Source organism: Lipomyces tetrasporus (genome assembly GCF_029532465.1).
Source record: "Lipomyces tetrasporus strain NRRL Y-64009 chromosome Unknown POJ06scaffold_4, whole genome shotgun sequence".
NCBI classification, from domain to species: domain Eukaryota; kingdom Fungi; phylum Ascomycota; class Lipomycetes; order Lipomycetales; family Lipomycetaceae; genus Lipomyces; species Lipomyces tetrasporus.
In genome coordinates, this window is record NW_026611599.1 from 1059554 (window position 1) to 1077485 (window position 17932).

General features: G+C 51.2%; 7 protein-coding genes across 7 annotated transcripts; 2 read left to right on the forward strand and 5 right to left on the reverse strand.

The window, feature by feature from the left end:
* Positions 1 to 514: 514 nt before the first annotated feature.
* On the forward strand, positions 515 to 2724 carry POJ06DRAFT_92669 (uncharacterized protein). Its single transcript, XM_056191759.1, has one exon. It carries the CDS (start codon positions 684 to 686, stop codon positions 2319 to 2321), a length of 1638 nt encoding a protein of 545 aa, XP_056044709.1. The 5' UTR covers positions 515 to 683; the 3' UTR covers positions 2322 to 2724.
* Positions 2371 to 3679, reverse strand: POJ06DRAFT_274992 (uncharacterized protein; the record flags this gene model as incomplete). The annotated part of the gene is made up of 3 exons (XM_056189634.1): positions 2371 to 2777; positions 2829 to 3006; positions 3051 to 3679. 3 exons carry the CDS (start codon positions 3677 to 3679, stop codon positions 2691 to 2693), a joined length of 894 nt encoding a protein of 297 aa, XP_056044710.1. The 3' UTR covers positions 2371 to 2690.
* A 1348-nt stretch (positions 3680 to 5027) lies between these two features.
* POJ06DRAFT_267422 (uncharacterized protein) lies at positions 5028 to 6063 on the reverse strand (the record flags this gene model as incomplete). Its single annotated transcript, XM_056189239.1, has 3 exons — positions 5028 to 5204; positions 5258 to 5864; positions 5912 to 6063. The coding sequence occupies 3 exons, from the start codon at positions 6061 to 6063 to the stop codon at positions 5028 to 5030; spliced, it is 936 nt and encodes a 311-aa protein (XP_056044711.1).
* A 1654-nt stretch (positions 6064 to 7717) lies between these two features.
* Positions 7718 to 8528, reverse strand: POJ06DRAFT_251001 (uncharacterized protein). Its single transcript, XM_056187345.1, has 2 exons — positions 8195 to 8528; positions 7718 to 8142 (listed from the first exon to the last, which is right to left on the reverse strand). The coding sequence occupies exons 1-2, from the start codon at positions 8378 to 8380 to the stop codon at positions 7822 to 7824; spliced, it is 507 nt and encodes a 168-aa protein (XP_056044712.1). The 5' UTR covers positions 8381 to 8528; the 3' UTR covers positions 7718 to 7821.
* Positions 8529 to 8605: 77 nt separating this feature from the next.
* Positions 8606 to 11772, forward strand: POJ06DRAFT_251003 (uncharacterized protein). Its single transcript, XM_056187346.1, has 4 exons — positions 8606 to 8878; positions 8930 to 10738; positions 10789 to 10971; positions 11020 to 11772. The coding sequence occupies exons 2-4, from the start codon at positions 8944 to 8946 to the stop codon at positions 11568 to 11570; spliced, it is 2529 nt and encodes an 842-aa protein (XP_056044713.1). The 5' UTR covers positions 8606 to 8878; positions 8930 to 8943; the 3' UTR covers positions 11571 to 11772.
* Positions 11773 to 14523, reverse strand: POJ06DRAFT_251006 (uncharacterized protein). The gene is made up of 2 exons (XM_056187347.1): positions 13357 to 14523; positions 11773 to 13303 (listed from the first exon to the last, which is right to left on the reverse strand). Exons 1-2 carry the CDS (start codon positions 14113 to 14115, stop codon positions 12230 to 12232), a joined length of 1833 nt encoding a protein of 610 aa, XP_056044714.1. The 5' UTR covers positions 14116 to 14523; the 3' UTR covers positions 11773 to 12229.
* POJ06DRAFT_251007 (uncharacterized protein) lies at positions 14524 to 16704 on the reverse strand. The gene is made up of 2 exons (XM_056187348.1): positions 16368 to 16704; positions 14524 to 16288 (listed from the first exon to the last, which is right to left on the reverse strand). Exons 1-2 carry the CDS (start codon positions 16547 to 16549, stop codon positions 14998 to 15000), a joined length of 1473 nt encoding a protein of 490 aa, XP_056044715.1. The 5' UTR covers positions 16550 to 16704; the 3' UTR covers positions 14524 to 14997.
* Positions 16705 to 17932: the final 1228 nt, after the last annotated feature.

The window sequence follows — 17932 nt, forward strand, 5'->3', positions numbered from 1 at the left end:
TTTTCGTGGCGTGAGTTGTTCACCGGATTGGTGTATATAGAGCACATTTCAATTTGGTTATACAGCTGACGCACTGTATCCGGAAATAACTAGATTTTTGTATCTTGAGTTCTTGAAGAAAATTATTTCATAAGTTCCAGCAATGGCACACAGATATCGTTTTCCTTGGACGGGATTGAGTCGAGTACCTTGGCGCGGCTGTCAGCTCCGCAGTTCTCCGCTGAATGTTGGCAATTCTCCCTCCTTGCTCTTAATAGACCAAACAATGGTGACGTATCGCCAGGAAAAGAGGCTTGTAGTATCATGTTATAGTACAGATCAAAATCACAAATGTGGTCTAGTGTAAGTTAAGTATTAGCACTCATAAAGAGCCACGTCAAAGAGCTGCCACGTGATATGTCTCCGGTCAAGGCTATCCGAAAGTTCGACGCATTTAAATCTCTAACAATTGAGTGAAACTGAATAAAATTTTGGAGATATATTTCGAAAATGTCTAAACCTACATCCGTGACCGTATGGCTCCATTAGTGAGTTGCATGCGTCCGGTCATGCGATAGAACCAGTCGAAGCGGGGTAGCGCAAATGGCGCATTATATAACGATCACCTCCGTCTATCTCCAAGTGCTGCCTGCAGCAGATGAATGAACTATTCTCAGACGAATTAACTATTCTCAGACGACTCAATGCATGTCTACAAGTCTCCGTACCCCCCTGAACCGTTGTACGAGGGTTCATTGGTGGATTTGCTGTTGACTTCGAAGTTCCACAAGAGTCACAATTCCCCGGTGCTTACTGACGCTGAAACCGGAGAAACACTTACTATCCGCGATCACTTCAATAATGTTCGGTCATTCACTGCTACTCTTAAGAATCATGGCGTCACGAGAGGCACTGTTGTCGCGCTCTTCGCTCTCAACAATATTTATCTTCCATGTATGCATCATGCCATTCTCGCCGCAGGAGGTGTGATCACGCCGGTAAACTGCGCATACACGAGTAGAGAACTTGGTGAACAGCTTGAGATAGCAAACGCTAAATTTATCGTTGCGCAAGATGGCCACTGGCTGAAGACTGCCCAAGAGACAGTCAGCTCAAGTGAGTCAATCTCCAGCTGCAAAGTGCTCTCTTTTGAACAATTCGTCAAGGATTGTCTCTCCAATCGCGATGGCAAAACTGCCTTGGGAGATCCGCTCCCGCTTGACAAGTCTGCTCGCGAGACATTGGCGTACCTCTGTTTCTCTTCAGGAACTACAGGCAAATTCAAAGGTGTCAAGACTTCGCACTTCAACCTCGCCAACAATGTTTTACAGGCAATAGCCGCTGATCCAGTTATCTTCTCGCCCAATGCTATCTATGCCGGCTTTCTTCCGCAGACACATATCTACGCGCTGAACCTGCACGTCTACACCTCGATATTCCTCGGGGCCCAATTGATTGTGTTTCCAGCTTTTGATTTCGAAAGATTCCTCAAGGCTGTCATACGGTACCGTATCTCTCATGCTCACGTGGTGCCGCCCATAATGGTACTTTTCGCGAAGAGCCCGCTGGTTGACAAATATCCTGAAATTAAATATTCGCTGAGGATTTTGTACTCAGGTGCTGCACCACTGAGCCAGGGGCTGGCCGACGCTGTGACAGAGCGATTGGACTCTAAAGTGACTGTCTGCCAAGGATATGGTCTGACCGAGACGAGTCCCGTTACCCATATGAGTCGCGCCGAACGGCCCGCTGATAAGGTCGGAAGCATTGGATTTCTCGTACCAAATATTGAAGCGCGACTGTGGGATCCAGAGACAGGACAGGACGCAAAACTAGGAGGTCCTGGAGAGCTAGTGGTCAGAGGACCAAATATTATGTTGGGCTATTTGAATAATCCGACAGCTGATGCAGACACGCTTATCGGTGATGGTTGGATGCGTACGGGAGACATTGCGCGGGTCGATGAGGGCGGATATTGGTACATCATTGATAGATCGAAAGAGATGATTAAATCTAAAGGCTTTCAGGTCGCTCCAGCCGAACTCGAGGCATTGTTGCTCAAGCATCCACATGTCATTGATGCCGCAGTAATTGGACAGTGGTCGGAAATAGAGGCAACGGAGCAGCCACGTGCGTTTGTTGTTCTAGCACCAAATAGCGATGCCGCGCAGATCAAAGAATGGGCCGACGCTCAGGTGGCCAAACATAAGAGATTGTCTGCTGGAATAGTTGCCATTGACCAGATTCCAAAGAGCCCGTCTGGAAAGATTTTGAGACGCTTTTTGAAAGAGCGAAATGATGATACAGTTGTGGGCGTTAAGAAGTTGGCAGCAAAGCTGTGAACTTGGAAAGTACTGCACGATACGTATAAATGCAACTTATATTGAAGTTGTGCTGTAGATCTTGTTGCATGCAGCGGTATACATTCAGATTCAGAGACTGCACGGTATGTCTGAGCAAAGTTTTGCCCCTGAAATCCAGGATGGTCGAGATGTTATTGCGTTTAGGGTTTGAACAAGGATGGCGTCAAACCTCATACCTGATATGCATTAAACTTACTACATTTTTACAAGACATACGTCTCACGCCGAACTTTCTGGATTCACCCAGTAAAATGCAAACCGCTGTTCTCCTGTTTCTGTCATCTCTGACGCGAGACGGAATAAAATATAGTTTACATCGATCGCTATTGGTAAATTTGCTATGCCGACTTATTGGCTTCGGATGTCGGAGTCACTGATGGTAAGGTTAAGATACACCATTCCTTGTTTAATGCACTTCCCTTCTTCAACAATAACCTGGCACAAATAGTGGTTAGCAGCACAAACCACAATTGCAAGGATGCGTACATGTCTCGTCACTTCAGGCTTTTCACTCTTTCCGCGCCTCTTGTACACTTCCAGGAAGAAGTTGGAAACTTGTCCAACCCAGGCGAAATCTCCATACACATATGGACCCAGCGGACGCTTTCGACGTAGATCTGCAAATCCGTTGCGAAGCCGCTGAATTTCCAGCCAATAATCTGGCCTGATGCAGTCAATTGCTTCGTCTATGACTAGCGAATGATATACCGGAGTTTCGTCAATGCCGACGAGAATATCCACCTGTATTTAATCCCGTAGAGCAAAAGTCGAATGTCGTCCTGAATATTAGAACCGCGTCCCATTGTTCCTCCTATAATGGCACATGTCAGCATGCGTGCACGTGCACCACTCTCATCGAATTGCAGCCCATCATCCACAGTCTTAGTGGATCCAAAGTACTTTATCGAACGCGCCTCCTCTCCACTAAAGGCGTTTCGCACGCTAGACCAAACCGTCTCGGGAAATCCATGCTCCCTTAAACAGGAGACTGTAGTTCTCCGAATCATATAACGAAGGTCGCCAAGTAATAATCTGTTAAGATCTGATGGAGAAGTTGTGATTGTTGCTCGCGAGAGCAGTCTATTATAGTCGAATCGAGGAAAACTGACAGTCTCTCTGTTAGTCTCCATGTATCCGAACCTGCAGCATATCGTAAAAGCGTACTGGCATACCGAGTTTCCCCATGTAGTTCTTGCGAGTTGCGACGCCGCTTCCAATCTAAAGCAATCTCGTTCGGAGAGTGAAATGTCCAGTCGAGAGTCGAATGGGCGGCGACGGACAAATTGGAAGGCATAGTCGAAGCTATCAGCCATAGTTCCCGCAGAAAGCAACGCCATTTTCACAACGTAGCTGACATATCTGTGGAGACAGAGAGAGCGAGCGAGAGCGGTGAGTACATCAGAAAAGCAGAGGAGAACGGAGAAATCCGGGTTCTGTACCGGCAGGATGGAGATGACGGCATGCACAGTGTGCCTCAGCGACTACGGACCGATTCTGGTTTATTTTGGTAAACCCGCAGAGTTGTCATCCCAGCCCCTGACTAGCAAGCCGCACTTTGGTCATACAGTGTCTTGCGAAAGTCTTGTCCCCCTACCCAAAACAAGAAAACCCCACACCACCTCTTTAAAAAGTCACTCCCGCCGCCAGGTCAGTCAGTGCCTGGCTTCTGTCTGAGAATTTACAACATATCATAAATGTCGGATAGATAGTCTATCACCCAAAAAAATTGGTGAAAAATCACTTTCTTTATTCTTATAACGATGGCTCGGTATTACGATCAAAAATTGACGATGTTTGACTGTATTCAATGACTGACCTGTGCAATTACATTACACTCCAAGAGGGCACCGATTCGGTACTGCCAGTGTAGTCAGCAATGTTAACTGCACTTGGATCATATGTTAATGGGGCAATTCGCCGTCTGGCTATTTTATTCTGGGGTTTATTTGCGACAATCACTCACGGCACTAAGAAGGAGGCCGACTTTCATTTTCAAGTCGAGATGCCAGCGGTCCCTGGCTTCCGCACTCCTCAGTGTCTTGTACTTTTAATGGCCGGTCAGCAGTCGGCTTTTCCTCAGAGCTAGATATTGTCTTCTTGCCTTTCCCCTTTTTGGAAGGAGCCATGGTGATTGTTAGCGATGTGGGTAGTCCAGTTGTATATTGAGACCGTAATATACATTTTCCTTCATAAGTTCCCCTAACCTTTGTGTGCCATTTCCTTCCAACAGTAAAAGCTACCGTAATACGATAGAATATGAAGTAGACATATAGGGATGATGTTTTGTGTTGATGAGGGATGGGCAATGCGATTTTTAACGTGCGAGCTAAAGCGGGGGTTTGGGGGGGTTTTTTTTCCAGGAGGGGACAAGACTTTCGCAAGAGACTGTATCATCGATCGCCATAATGCGCATCATCCGCCCCTCAAACCCACCAGAAACTACCCAAGCGGCATTGTATTTGAGCATTACCTTCGTTCAAGTCTGCTGCATTTGAACATTATTCTTGGCACTTCGCTGTTCCTTGTCAGTATCAACGCACATAAGTCCCGTATTACATATTATTACACCAGAGCGACAGTATATCACGATTATCTTTACTAACTAATAATGCAGTGATCAAGCAGTCCATTCATCTAACTCAACTAAATATGCCTCAACGTTGTCTTCTATTCAGAACCGCATGCTTAAATATCAACTACTCCTTCTTGCAGGTATCCCCGCAGAAGATTGGCATCTAATCTGATTGGCTCTTGTTGGATGCCCACAATGTCCTCTTGACCATATGGAAATAGGTCCTCAATGGTGAGACCTACATCAACATTGTCCCCTTGCAGTCTCATATGTCCGTTCTCAATCACGTCCTATTGAATTTATTAGTACCGCCGCTTCATACACATGTAATGCTGCGACTTACAACTCTTTGGGATTGATTTACTATGCCAGTGAGCGGATCTCGTCTAAGTATCTCGATAAAGGCCGAATCCAATGATCCAAACCAATTGTGCCCACGGTAGGGATAAGGTCCAAACGGCTGATTGGGCCCAATCTCTATGATAGCATCATAGAATGGTTCAAGGTCAACGGCAAGAGAAAATGCATTCATGATTTGTCGTGCCGGGTAGCGAAATCTTGGAGTTTCTTTCAGCGAGAAAAGAATTCCAGTGCGGCAGTGGAACTCTTCCATCCAGAGTGTCACATCAGCGACTAACTTCTCATACTTCTCCGACACACCAACCTCGATGGCCACGACGGTTACTGATCGAAAATCACGGAAATATACAAGTCCACCATCAGGTTTCTTAACTAACTCGCCTGATTCGTCATCCCCGGCATTACGAGTCTCGTCAAAAATGGGCCTCAATCGTTCACCGAGCTCGCCTCTGCCATGGTTGACGAGTTCTCTGCGTACCCCCTCCTCAATCCACCGTTGAAGGAATTGTGAGGCCTTAACATGCAACGACGACTGACAAGTATATATTGTCACCGTTGAACTTTTGGAAGAATATTCGACACGGGGATAACTGCTAAGAGAATTAGTTCTGGTGCCGGCAATTTTGTGGCCATATACCCTTCGTCGCCATAGCGCTTACGTGCCTCCTCTTCCAGGGCTAGATAACAATCAAAAGGGAGGCGGAAATCGAGCCTTTGTTCCGGTTCGTTCGCGATCAAAAAGTCGAGAGCATTCTGGTATGCCTTCTTCTCGGTAAAACTAAGATACATCTTCGAAGTCGAGGACTCTCGTAATTTTATTGGAGGAGATGCATTTCTTTGTGATATTTTTGCGCCTTTTCTCGTGCTCCTTGGCTGAGATCGACAGATCATTGTCCAAGGTAGTCGCCGGCTCGATCGCCGTTACAGGAGGTGCCGTTCGAGCACGACGTGGATGCTGTTCCCCGAGATAAATACTCATGATATATTGTGCGGAAGAAGATACAGAAGCCAAGACTGGAGTAGGAAGTTCGCGATCCGAATTTATCTTGTCCCTGACGCGACATGGAAGGCAAATCCAACTGCGGCAGTAGCTCTGAGACGCGCAGTCACATGTCGACCCTTCAGCCGCATTTATCGTCGTGCTTTCGAACTTAGCTGGCTACAACGTTACAGTACAATGCCACGACAAGTGGAAATGGAAACAGCGGCAGGACAAACTCTACACAGTTGAACGAGCCGATCACAACTGAAACAGCGAGCGCGGTTATTGATTAGTTCGAGGAACCCGGCACTGACAGCCCTTATGTGTCAGTCATGACCCACGAGCGGTCTGCGTAGTTCCACAAGCTCATGTAACGACAGCGAGCAACAGCTAGTTGTACATACTCTGGTGACGATGTCTGACAGCATCTTATCGTCGCTGCGACTCCATCAGTCAGCAAATCACAGGGCGTATCCGAATTTTGGTCTGTTGGGTGACGAAAATCGCGTACAACTACTGGCGCACATCTAAATTTTACAGACAAAGTTCGTATTCGCGATGACTAAGACAGCTACATATCTCATTACCACATTTAGCCTATAAAGAACAATGCCAGAACTGAGTATATATATCTGTGGCTTACTGATTCCTGTTCTACTTCGGTTTGATACCCACTGCTTTGAAGCATAATTGTCACATTAAATATTTCCAGTTTCATACAGCAAGGCTTGATAGCAGACACCATTGACTGGCCAATAATAAGTCTTCGCGTCTGTGTGACGCTGAACTCAGGAGCGCAGCAATGCCCTGCCATGTTAAATTGTTGATGAATAGGTTGGCCCTTGATATGGTCAATTTTATGACCTCTCAGTGTGAAAATCTACACCACAGCACTCCATTTTCGGCACGTCAGCGATGACAGCCCGAAGATTTACCGGACTCTGTCACAATAGATGACGTAAATCAGGACCTCCTACTTCGACCTACGAGCGGTGGTATCTACCACTTTGGGATTAAGGTTTGAAGGTTCAGCCACAAGCACTAGCGTCATCCGCACGTGATTCAAATGTATTTTATTTGGCCATTTCCGCGGCTCTCATTTGCATCCAACTCGAGAATACTTGTCAAAGGTTATAGATGAAACGATATGCCTGGTCCCATAATTATTTACACCAGTTACCAATAAATGATATGGACATATAATTCTTCATCAACAGGTATTAGGCCTAGTTGAATGTCAGTGGAAAGATATGCACTCTTATTGAGTCCCAGTTTGACTGATGAGATATCTAAATAGCTCATAACCTGCAAAATGTAGATTCTGCCGCAATCATATTCGAATTAACCGATCCAAGCACAAGTGGGTCGGTAGTGTTTGACATAATTTTCGTTTCCGCATTCTATCCAAATAGTAAACGGAATTATCTGTACAAACCAAACGGTACTGTTTATGACCTGATGGCTAGCAGTAGTTACTTTACATAAAAAGCTTCTATTTTACACAGGTGTAATTTTACATCCGTACAACGCCATACATGTCAACAAAACCAATTTGCAGGAACAGGTCACCAAACTCGACACTCACCAACCATCTGTAAGACGTCCAAAAACATCTCTCTATTTTCATCAGTGACGCTCTCGCCTCCCATGCCATGCGCCATTCCGACTACTACCAAGCGCCGTTCATCAGGACTTTGTCTAATGATCAGTGATGCAATTTGAACAGCGTATATCCTGCCTTGCGTGTCATCCGGTGACGCGCCAAGAACAGAAATAGGCGTGAGGTGGTTAAGGGGCAATAATGAGTAATCTTCACCAGTCACGGTTTGGATCATGTCAAAGGAATATGGTTGGACTGCTGCAGATGCTGTTAATGGGACGCAGTACTACTTCATTAGCATTGTATTGACCACTGATTAACTCTAATGGCTTTAATACCATTTTCCCAAGATTTCCATTTTGAGATATCAAAATCATAATCTTGTCCGCGAAGCTGTAAGAAATGACATCGACCCGTTTCCCGGAAATATTGCGAACTACTTGCTTTGTGTTTATCGGCGACAATTCAGGCGATTGACTCGACGCCGAATTGGACGGGACGGACAACACTTCCGCTGCTGACATTGGTGTTCGAGAAACCAGAAACAAATAAGCAAACTGATATTAATTGGCGTAAAACAAAATGCCGTAGATCTCCTGGCGAGTTGAGCAAGACCCTCGCCAGCAATGGAGAATCAATCCGCTGACTTGTGTAAAGGCTGTGGCGGTGCGTGTATTTGCACGCGCTTGATGAGGCGTAGTTTGTTGTGACACGACGTCCTCGAGCGCCTACAAAAACAACGTGTGCTCGTGAACATTTCCGGCCTCCCAACAGTCGACTTTCCAATCAGCAGTCAGTATATACAGCATTTAGGCATTTTTAGACGAGATAGAGCGTAAGAGGAGGCGAATGAGTTTTATGGAAGAGTAGACTTCGCCGAATCCTGATTGCCCTTGGTGATGAATTTGTGTTGCTTGCTAGAGCCAACGCCAGCGCTGTTACGATTGGCAAGTCCTTGCAGTTACCGACATTTCGTCTGTTGCATCGGCATTGCGCAGAGATTATACATAACTGTTCTACATGTAAGTGTGTTACATGGACTGCATATTGAAAGCGGATCTAATGAGTTATAGAGTAGCCAGTCATTATGTCGCCGCCGAAACGCCAGCTAGTACCGCAACGCCATCCCCTCAGCACTCTCGAGAAGCCGATCGAGACGTGGGATGACGACTCGGAGCTGGATGTTGAAGGCGATATATTTAGCAAGATTTCAGCGCGCGAGAATCGGAACAGCTCTTCATCACTTGCCTCCTCGCGCAACTCGCGAGAGTCATTCTCGTTCGAAGATGAACTGATGGGATTGGATGGCGTCGATGCCAACAGTGAGGCTCGGATGTCTGTGAATGGACGGATCCCGCTTCCTCGCAATGAATCTTCCTCGAAAGTAGCTGGTATTGCTTCTAGAAAGCTGGAAAACAAGTCGACCCCGGCGCAATTTGATAACTGGGGTGACGACACAGACGATGGTGACGAGTCTGCAATATTAACAATCAAGGCCGCTAAGAAGCCTGCGACAGATAGGCCTGAGGACATTACTAATGGAAGTTTGTTCAAGTCGCCGATACGGAGTGGCGGTACACTGAAACAGCTTCCTTCGAGATCTCCGCGGTTGCCATTCTCGAATAAGGTACCAACGCTGTTCACGTTGCCTGAAACGTTCAAGAAATCACGGCAGCCGGATCTGCTCGAGAATATGGAAATGGACTTTGACCTACCAGAGTCTCTGACAACGATTGAATTGAAAACTGCAATTCGGCCCGGTACGCCTGTGCAGCTCGACGGAGATATCGAGGGATGGGGCGAAGAAAGTGTTAATAGTCGGTACGCAAGTTCGAAGCGAGATGCACTGTCCAACAGAAGCTCGTTGATTTCGACGTTTTCACCCGCGTCATCGGTTACGTATGAGAGTGAAGATGAAGGTTTACTGGGCTTGCAAATTCCAGAAGGTCCGCTTAATTTCCAGCGACTGCTGGAAACGAGGATGAAATCATTTAGCCCTGAGCCGCCTACGAACCCGATTGGGACCGCAAAGGAGGACTTCCTTGACGGACTAGAGATTGGTGACGGCGATGACATCTTTGACGCAGGAAAACTTACTTTCAAACTGCAATCCAAGCCGCCCAATGGACTCAAGCCGCCCATTGGACCCAAGCCGACACGGATTCCTCAGCCGGTGAGTCAAACTTCGGCCACGATTCCATCGCATCAACTGCCACAGCAGGCGACGCCAAAGCATCAAAGCTCGCCGCCTGTCGGATTAGATGGTGCGATGAGCGCGGGTGCTTCGCGACCGGAACGGCGGCTGTCGCACAAGGTATCGATGATTTCAGTCAAGACAACTACAAATCAAACGAGCCAACGGTACGGCGCATTGCTTTCCAAGAAATCGATGCCGGCCCTTCGAACTGCGACTACGGAGTCCACGTTCTCGAATCAGCCGACAACACCGACGGTTCCATCGATTCCTAGTTGGCTCACGTGCGCGAACCCGAAGCAGCCAAACCTGCGACGTGTGGCGTCAAGAAGAGGTCTAGCACCACCGCTTCCTGAGCTGCACCATGACGCTACTCCGACGCTGAAGGAGCCGCAGCCATTCCTGGCGGCAGGGTCAGGCACACAGCAATCTCACCACATTCTGTCGAAACATGCAAAGAAATCGTCTACGTCCGTGAATGATGCGCCGACCAGGCAGACACCATCACCAAAGAAGGACCGGCATGCGCCCGCACCAGATTCTGTGCGCAGGGAAGCCCATACCACAAAGACGTTGTTGAAGCCGGTTAAGCGGCGGCTGTATGGCGATGGGTCGGAGTTAGATGCGTTTGAGGATCTGCCTATTAGTACTGTTAAGGAGCGCATGTTTCTGACCAGGCCAGGAAAAGGTTTGTGTCGGTTTTGGTGGTATTTGACTGGATGAGACTGACTTGTGCAGGTGTCGAAGGCCTGGGTATCACGACTGGGAAGGACAAGTCATATGCGGTTGGCGAGACGCAGACGCCGTCGGCAATGAACCTACGACCCGCTACGCGCGAGAAACCGGGAAGAAGTCGCCGGAAGGCGCAACAACGGCCACACTTAATCAAACCGCTCGGTAACATCGCCACTGCACCACGATGTAAGTCCAAGTGTAGCGTTAATTTAGACATGCTGACGGTTCTCGCAGCCGAAAAGGGAATGCGGTATAATCCTACGACGTACAAGTGGGAAGGCAACGACACGGCCACGACAGACTTTGATATGATCGCGCTGACGCCTCCGCGGCCAGCTCTGATCTCGAACATTACGTCGAACAAAGGCGTGCAGGTTGTCGGCGGCATGATATTCGACCCCGTGCGCATGCGCTGGTTTAAAGCTGTCGACAACGTTTCTGGGCCAGGCGGCGGGGATGACGGTGACGACGAGGACGAGGACGACCCGTTTGCCGGGTTTGACGACTTGGTAGACGACATGGCGCACCTGAATATCGGCACGCCGAAGCTGCGGGCCGGCGCGAGCTCCTTACAACAGCACAATGCAGCAGACACGGGCAACGTGTACGGCGAGTTTGTCGTCGGCGAGGAGTTTGACGTCGGGCCCGGGTTTATCAAGCGACAGACCGACGAGGAAGAGCGGTGGCACCGCAGAGTCCAGGGCTGGACCACGGCCGACAGCGCCGGCGGCCTTGGCAGGGAGTACTTGTATGAGATTAGGAGTTTGATTATGCATGGAAAGTAAAAGGGTCATGTGGTTATGGACAACTTTTGAACATCCGGTATAAAACGGTTGGGATCTATTTTTTAATGGGTTTTTGTTTTTACTTAGACATATTCTCATTTGCTCTTCTTTTTTTTGTCGTTTTGCATGGCAAGCATACGTCTGAAGATTCATAGTATCCACGTTTATTCAGTCATCATCATCAATAAACATAATTGGCTTACGTCCCCAAGGTCCCGCACGTCAAAAAAAAATCTCAATAGTGACAGTTAAAATAAGATGTAGTAATACTGCGCGCTCGGCAAGGTCCCCGCCCCCCCTCTCTTTCCTCTCCGCTTTTTTCCATCACACTTCTCACAGGAAACTCCCACAGAATTCCAGAGTGCCCAGATGCCAATAACAAGCAACAAACAAAAAAAAAAAGACGACAAAAACGCGAACTAGAACAGAACATACTTTTTGGCTCAGAAAAGAAAATGTATGTACAAATGGCCAGCGCCTTTTTTTTTATAATTGTATGTACACCAACTCCCCGGCTTCAGAAGGGAAGGAAGACAAAAAACAGAAGCAAGAACACCAACACAGAGGCACACCAAAAAAAAAACATGTTGCAGAAAGTTTTTTTTTGTTGGTCACCAAAGTTGCAAACAGGAAAGGAAGAAAAAAAAAGGTTCAGCAGATCAGAACAAGAGCGTTTTGTGCAAGCGAGCAGATTTCCTGACGGGACTAGCACACGATGACGACGACGACGACGACAGTAAGAAGGCTGCTGGTGCTGTAGTCCCAGTCGTCGTGGGAGCCGGGGCTCTGCGTTTGCAAGTGCGCCGCGGCGGTGGCGGTGATGGAGACGATGACGACGGGGGAGTTTTGCCGGCCACGTATTCATCGTCGTCCGACTCCGGGCGTAGAGGCGACGACGGCAGCTCGGTCTGCCGTGGCACGAGGTTTGGTTCTAATTCCGCCAACGACGCGCGGTAATGATGCTGTCTTGGTGGTGCTGGTGACCGGGCGGCCGCGGTCGAGTTCTGGTCGTAGTAGACGTCATCGAGCGGGCCGGGCGAGGACGGATGCGTGTATGCCGAGATATTAGCGAGCGCTTTTTCGGCCATGGCGAGAGTGATCTCCGTGTCGGCGCCATGGCCGGCGTCGGAATGGAGCGAGACAGTTGACTCGGTGCCGCCGCTTGCCAGGAACGTGCCGTGTTCAGGGCGCGGCAGTGGAAACGAATACTCAGCGGTCTCCTCGTCTTCCAGCTTGACGACAGGCAGGTGGTCGCGGGCTTTGGCCATGAACGCGACAGGCTTGACAGATTTCGGCAGGCTGGCCTTGCGCGCCATCGGCACTACGGCGGCCGCGGCAGGAGCAGCAGCGGCGGCGGCGGCGGCAACACCGGAGCGGACATCATCCTCGGACCCGACATAACACGATTCATCGCGGCCGTTGCCGGCAGTCGCGGCTGCGGCCTCGGCCGCTTTAACGACGGCGTCGATCCCGGGACTCATTTTGCAGCACACGATCGACCTGCGCAACGTGAACGAGACCGCCACTTGGGCTTTGGTCTGTGAGTCCAGGGTAGAACCGCCGGCCGACAACAACAACGCCGACGGCTGCTGCTGCTGGTGCTGCTGAGGGTAGGCGTCGATGACGTATTCCGGATGGGAGTCTGCCGTGACCGACGTCGGGTTGCATGTCGGGCACAGCTTGATAAACTGCGAAATCAAGTTTTTGGGCACTCTCGAGTGCCATTCCCGGAGCTAAAAACAATGGTTATACCCTGTTCGACATGCCGCACAGGACAAGAACATACCTGACCGAGCGTCTTGTCCCGGCCACCGTGCCGGCAAACCAAATGGCACACGGCCAAAACGTCGTACAGGTCCTCGCGGACGGCGACAGGCTTGCCCTTGTGCATGACGCACACGTGTCCGTCGGTGTCGCGGAACAAGTCAAAGTTGCGCCGGGCCCAGAACCGGAACTGGGCCGACCCGACCTGGGTGTTGCCGACGTCGCGCAGGATCGTCTTGATGTCGGCGTACATCTGGCGCGAAATCAGGGACTTGTTCTTCTTGACCGACGACAGGGTCGAGATGTACGCGTTCACGAGCTGGGTCGTCTGCCGGAACGTCGGGAAGCCCCGGTAGCCGATGAAGGTGCCGGACTCGGGGAAGTACAGGGCGTCAAGCACGTGGTCGTCTGCTGCCGGGGTCGCCGGCGGCGACTCGACAGTCGGCGGGCTCGCGGGCGCCTGGAGCACGCTGCAGAGGGGGTCGATGAGCGATTCAGAGACCGACGCGGCCGGCGACAGCGGCGTCTGGGTCGTCGTCGTCGTCGTGTCCGGCATCATCGGCAGCCAGGACAGGTCGGGCGCGGCCGGCGACGAGGACGAGATCTGCGGGTGGAACGACGACCGGGTTTGCAGGTTTTCGTCAAACGAGTAGTGTTGCTCGAGCGGGATAGCGCTGGCCAGGACCGGCGAGGACGGGTGGTTGACAGGTGTGAACAGGGTGGTCGACGAAGCGGAGATTAGCGGCGCCAGGTGGCGCGCCATGTCACTACTGGTGGCCATGCTGAACTTGAAGTGTTTGGTTTTTGCGCGCTGATGTGGTGCTGGTGAGGGTGAGATTCGGGAGGGAAGAGGGACGAGTCGACCGGGTCGCAGACGCGATTCCAATCCGGCCTGGCGTCGTCGCGCGTCGCGCCGGGCCAAACAACCACGCCATCCCTAACCCACGCGTCAAAAAACATTGAAGCACGTTCGTCAGTTGTATTGCTGAATTGCTGGTTTTCTCTGCGATAATCGAAGCCTCACATTCCGAAAGCGATAGCCAGCAGAGCGCCAGCGGTCATGTCGATCCTGAACACTCCGAAGGGACGATGGAAGGACATGATGAAGACAAAGGTTCTAAATTCTTGCATTATTCTGAGCGTAAGTAAAACTTATTGCCAAATACAACCATGACCGTCGACTAGTAGACCACCCATTTATTCAACGAGATATAATACATAAAAATACAATACTCAAACCGCGCCCCACCCCAGGCGGGTCTCCGTAGTTCTCCTGCTCCGTTACGCACCACGCTCGCCTTTTTTGTATCATGTATGTATATGACAAGACAAGGAAAAATAGCACGGAAGGAGAGGACTGCGTAATACCCAACACAAACAAAAAGAGCCGTACAGATCAGGATCGTGGATACCAACAAACGAAGAAAGCAAACGTAATATAAAGATTAATTATCCCAGTACACCAAAATCCGAAAACAAAAAATTTTTGTGAGAAAAATAGGTAGTTCTATACATCGGCCGCGATATTGTATAATTATATCCTGGTTTCACCACAAAGAGTGTTGAATGAAGTAGATCAATGACAAAGCAAGAACGCCAATCCCGTGATAAAGCCCCGTCTTCCTGTTCCGGTTTTCTGTCGTGAATATTGACTGTGTGCAAATTAGAACATCGAGCGGGTGGCTTGATCCTGCAGATGTAGCTGGGACATGGTCGTGAAGACGGGTAAGTCGCCGTTGAAGAGGTCGGACATGAAATCGCCTGGGCGGGTGTCGTTTGTGGTCGGGCTTGGCTCGAACGCGGACCGCGCAGACAGCGTATTTAGAAGCGCGTTTGTCGCTTGACCAGCAAAGAGCATTTCGGACGTGATTGTGGACGCGACCGTCTTCCTGGACGCGGGCACCGTGTTTGAGCGTGACGACAGCGACGGCGAGCGGATCGGCATCGACGAATGTCGCTTGACAACAGGGAGCGAGCCATGTTCTAGTGGCGGCGACGACGTCGCGATGGAGGTGTTGGCCGACGACACATTCGATGACCGCGATGTAGTGGACGTCATTGACGGGGTCGGCGACGGCTGTGCGTCAAAAGTCGCGAGCGGGTCGATGGACATTTCAGAATACAATTGATGCAATTGGTGGTGGTCCAGCAGGAGCGACGGCGAGATTGTGTTGTCGTCAAACCCGGGCGAGTTCCGCTGCTGGGCTTCGACCCGGCTCTGCATATGAGCCCGGGACATGATATCGCCGCCGCCGCCAGGGCTGGCTTCGGCGGTTGGGAACGCAAAATGCATGTTGACGCCGGGCTCAGTCTTGATGTTGTCGGTCCCTGACGAAGCAGTCGAAGTCGTGGACGCCGGAGTATCGTATGAGACTGGCGAAGCGTAGTCCTCTGGCCGGGCAGAGCGCGGCGGCACGGCCGAGGAGCCGACGGCGTTGTTTGACGGACCCGCGCCCGGCGCCACCGGAGACGCGACAGACAGGTTTCCGAGCCAAAAATCCTCGTCAAACTCGAGCGCGTCCTCGTCAGTCGCCAGACCAAGGGCCTTGTTGTCGGGAAGAGTGAACGGCAGCAGGTCGGGGTTGATGTAGAGTGAGCCAAAGAGCGTAGCTTTCGGGCTGCTGGCGTCCGCGTTGGCATCTGCATCGGCCTTGTCGCTGGCGCCGGCGGAGTCAGCCATGTACCAGGCCGCCGCCGCCGCCGATCCACTGTCGCCAGCGATACCTTTGCCGAACGTGGACTCGAGCCACGAGTTTGTCGACGCGGTCGAGTCGAGCCCAAGCCCGAGCCCGGCCGAGGAGGGCCCGGAAAACGTGTTTGCTCGCGGCCGTGAAGGAGGCTCCTTGCGCGGGCGGCCGAGTGTAGCGACAGTAATTGAATTTTTGCGGGGCTGCCGTTGTCGGGTCGTGGCGAGACCGGTGTGGAGTTTTTGCTGATGGCGGAGCAAGAGGTCACTGAGTCGGTTTGTCAGTACACAGTACCCCAAGGAAAACTTTTTCCACCACAGCAGCACAGCATAAACAAAAGGCTTACCGTCGGGCGAAGCGCCGCTCGCAGACGGGACACTCGAAAGGCTTTTCCTTAGTGTGGCTCCGTTCGTGCCGTTTGAGGTGCTCGAGACGGGCAAACGCACGCAGGCAAGTTGTGCAGGTGTGGGGCCGTGGCTTGTCCAGCTTCTGGACGACCGACGATGCAGTTGCTGGCGACGAGGTCATGGAGGGCACGGGAGCGAGAAACAGTTGGAGCGGTCGTTGTGGAGGTGGATACGGTAGATAAGGCGGTGGTGGTCGAGGAAAGGGGGTGGAGGGGAGGGAGACGAGGCGAGGGCGGGAAAGTGAGTGTAGGGAAGGGCGAGGCCGCCTGCGTTGTGTTAAAAGGAATCTGGGGAAACAAGGCGGCGCCGCAGGATACGCAGAGATTTGCACCCCCGGGGCACAAACCTTGCACAGCCCTAGCCCTGGAGCATGTCCTAGGCTAGGCTGGGCCGATGACTGGAACCGGGTGGCCGACGCTAGGCCCGATAAGGCTAGCGTTCTCCGGGGTGCAGCTGGGCCCAGTAGCGGTTCCCCAACACGGGTTAGCGTGGCCCACGGCGCAGGCCAGACGTTCCCCAGATTCTCGCCCGATTTCCGGGGACCAGCGTGTGACTGCGCCCGGTCAGGTGGTCCCTGTGCGCACACTCCAGTCCGCACCCGCGTAGGTCGCAGAACGCTGGTCCAAACCGGATATTCTTCCGCCAGGCAATTAAATAATTATTCGCTGTCCATTTGGAGTTGGCTGGCTCTGAGTAGTGTTCGCTGACAGGGGGCATTGGGCTTTTGATTGGCCTGGGGCGCGCCGCGTCTGGAGCTGTTGGGCACATATTAACCAACGCGCATTATTATTGGTATTATTGCTACTACTATGGCTGCCCCCGATCCGGCCCAGCCGAGGGTTGGATTTGCACGACGATACCGTCTGTCGCGCGTCGAGCCAATCAGCGGCGCCGAAGATGTTTGCTGCCGGCCGCGTGTATTTTTACTCATGCGTGGCGCCGCGGCGGTGGAAACGAATCGATCGCCACCCGACGTGCCAAAACTCAGTTTGACGATCAAGATTAACGTGGGTGGTCCTGCACCGGCAGCTGGCCATATAGAATTGCTGTCCCCTTCGCGGCAGAATCGCCCCGGAATAGTCCGGCGAACATACTACACGTGGGCGGTTCGTGGTGGCTGGCCTGACCGATATCGCTCAAATCGGGGTAGGCTCGCTTGCTGTGTCACCGCGTGACAGTTATTTTGTTCACTGCCCGGCTAAATGATCAGAACACAAAAGCATGCCGACGGTTATTAGCGGCAGGGCAGGAAGCGAACGACACACGAACTGCCACCGGCTGGTGCGTTTGGTGCGTTTGGTTGGGGGAACAGCGGCACAAGTAAAAAGCAACAACAAAACCTAGCGCGGTACCGACTTTCCAGTTCGGCCTCAGCCAAACCGCAGATTCCATTATCTCCGCAGATTTAGCTAATCAACAGCAGCACCAGCAGCTAGTTTCCGCGGATTCGCATTAGTGGCCGTCGTCGATCGCCGCGACGATCCGGGAAGAATCCACGCAGAAC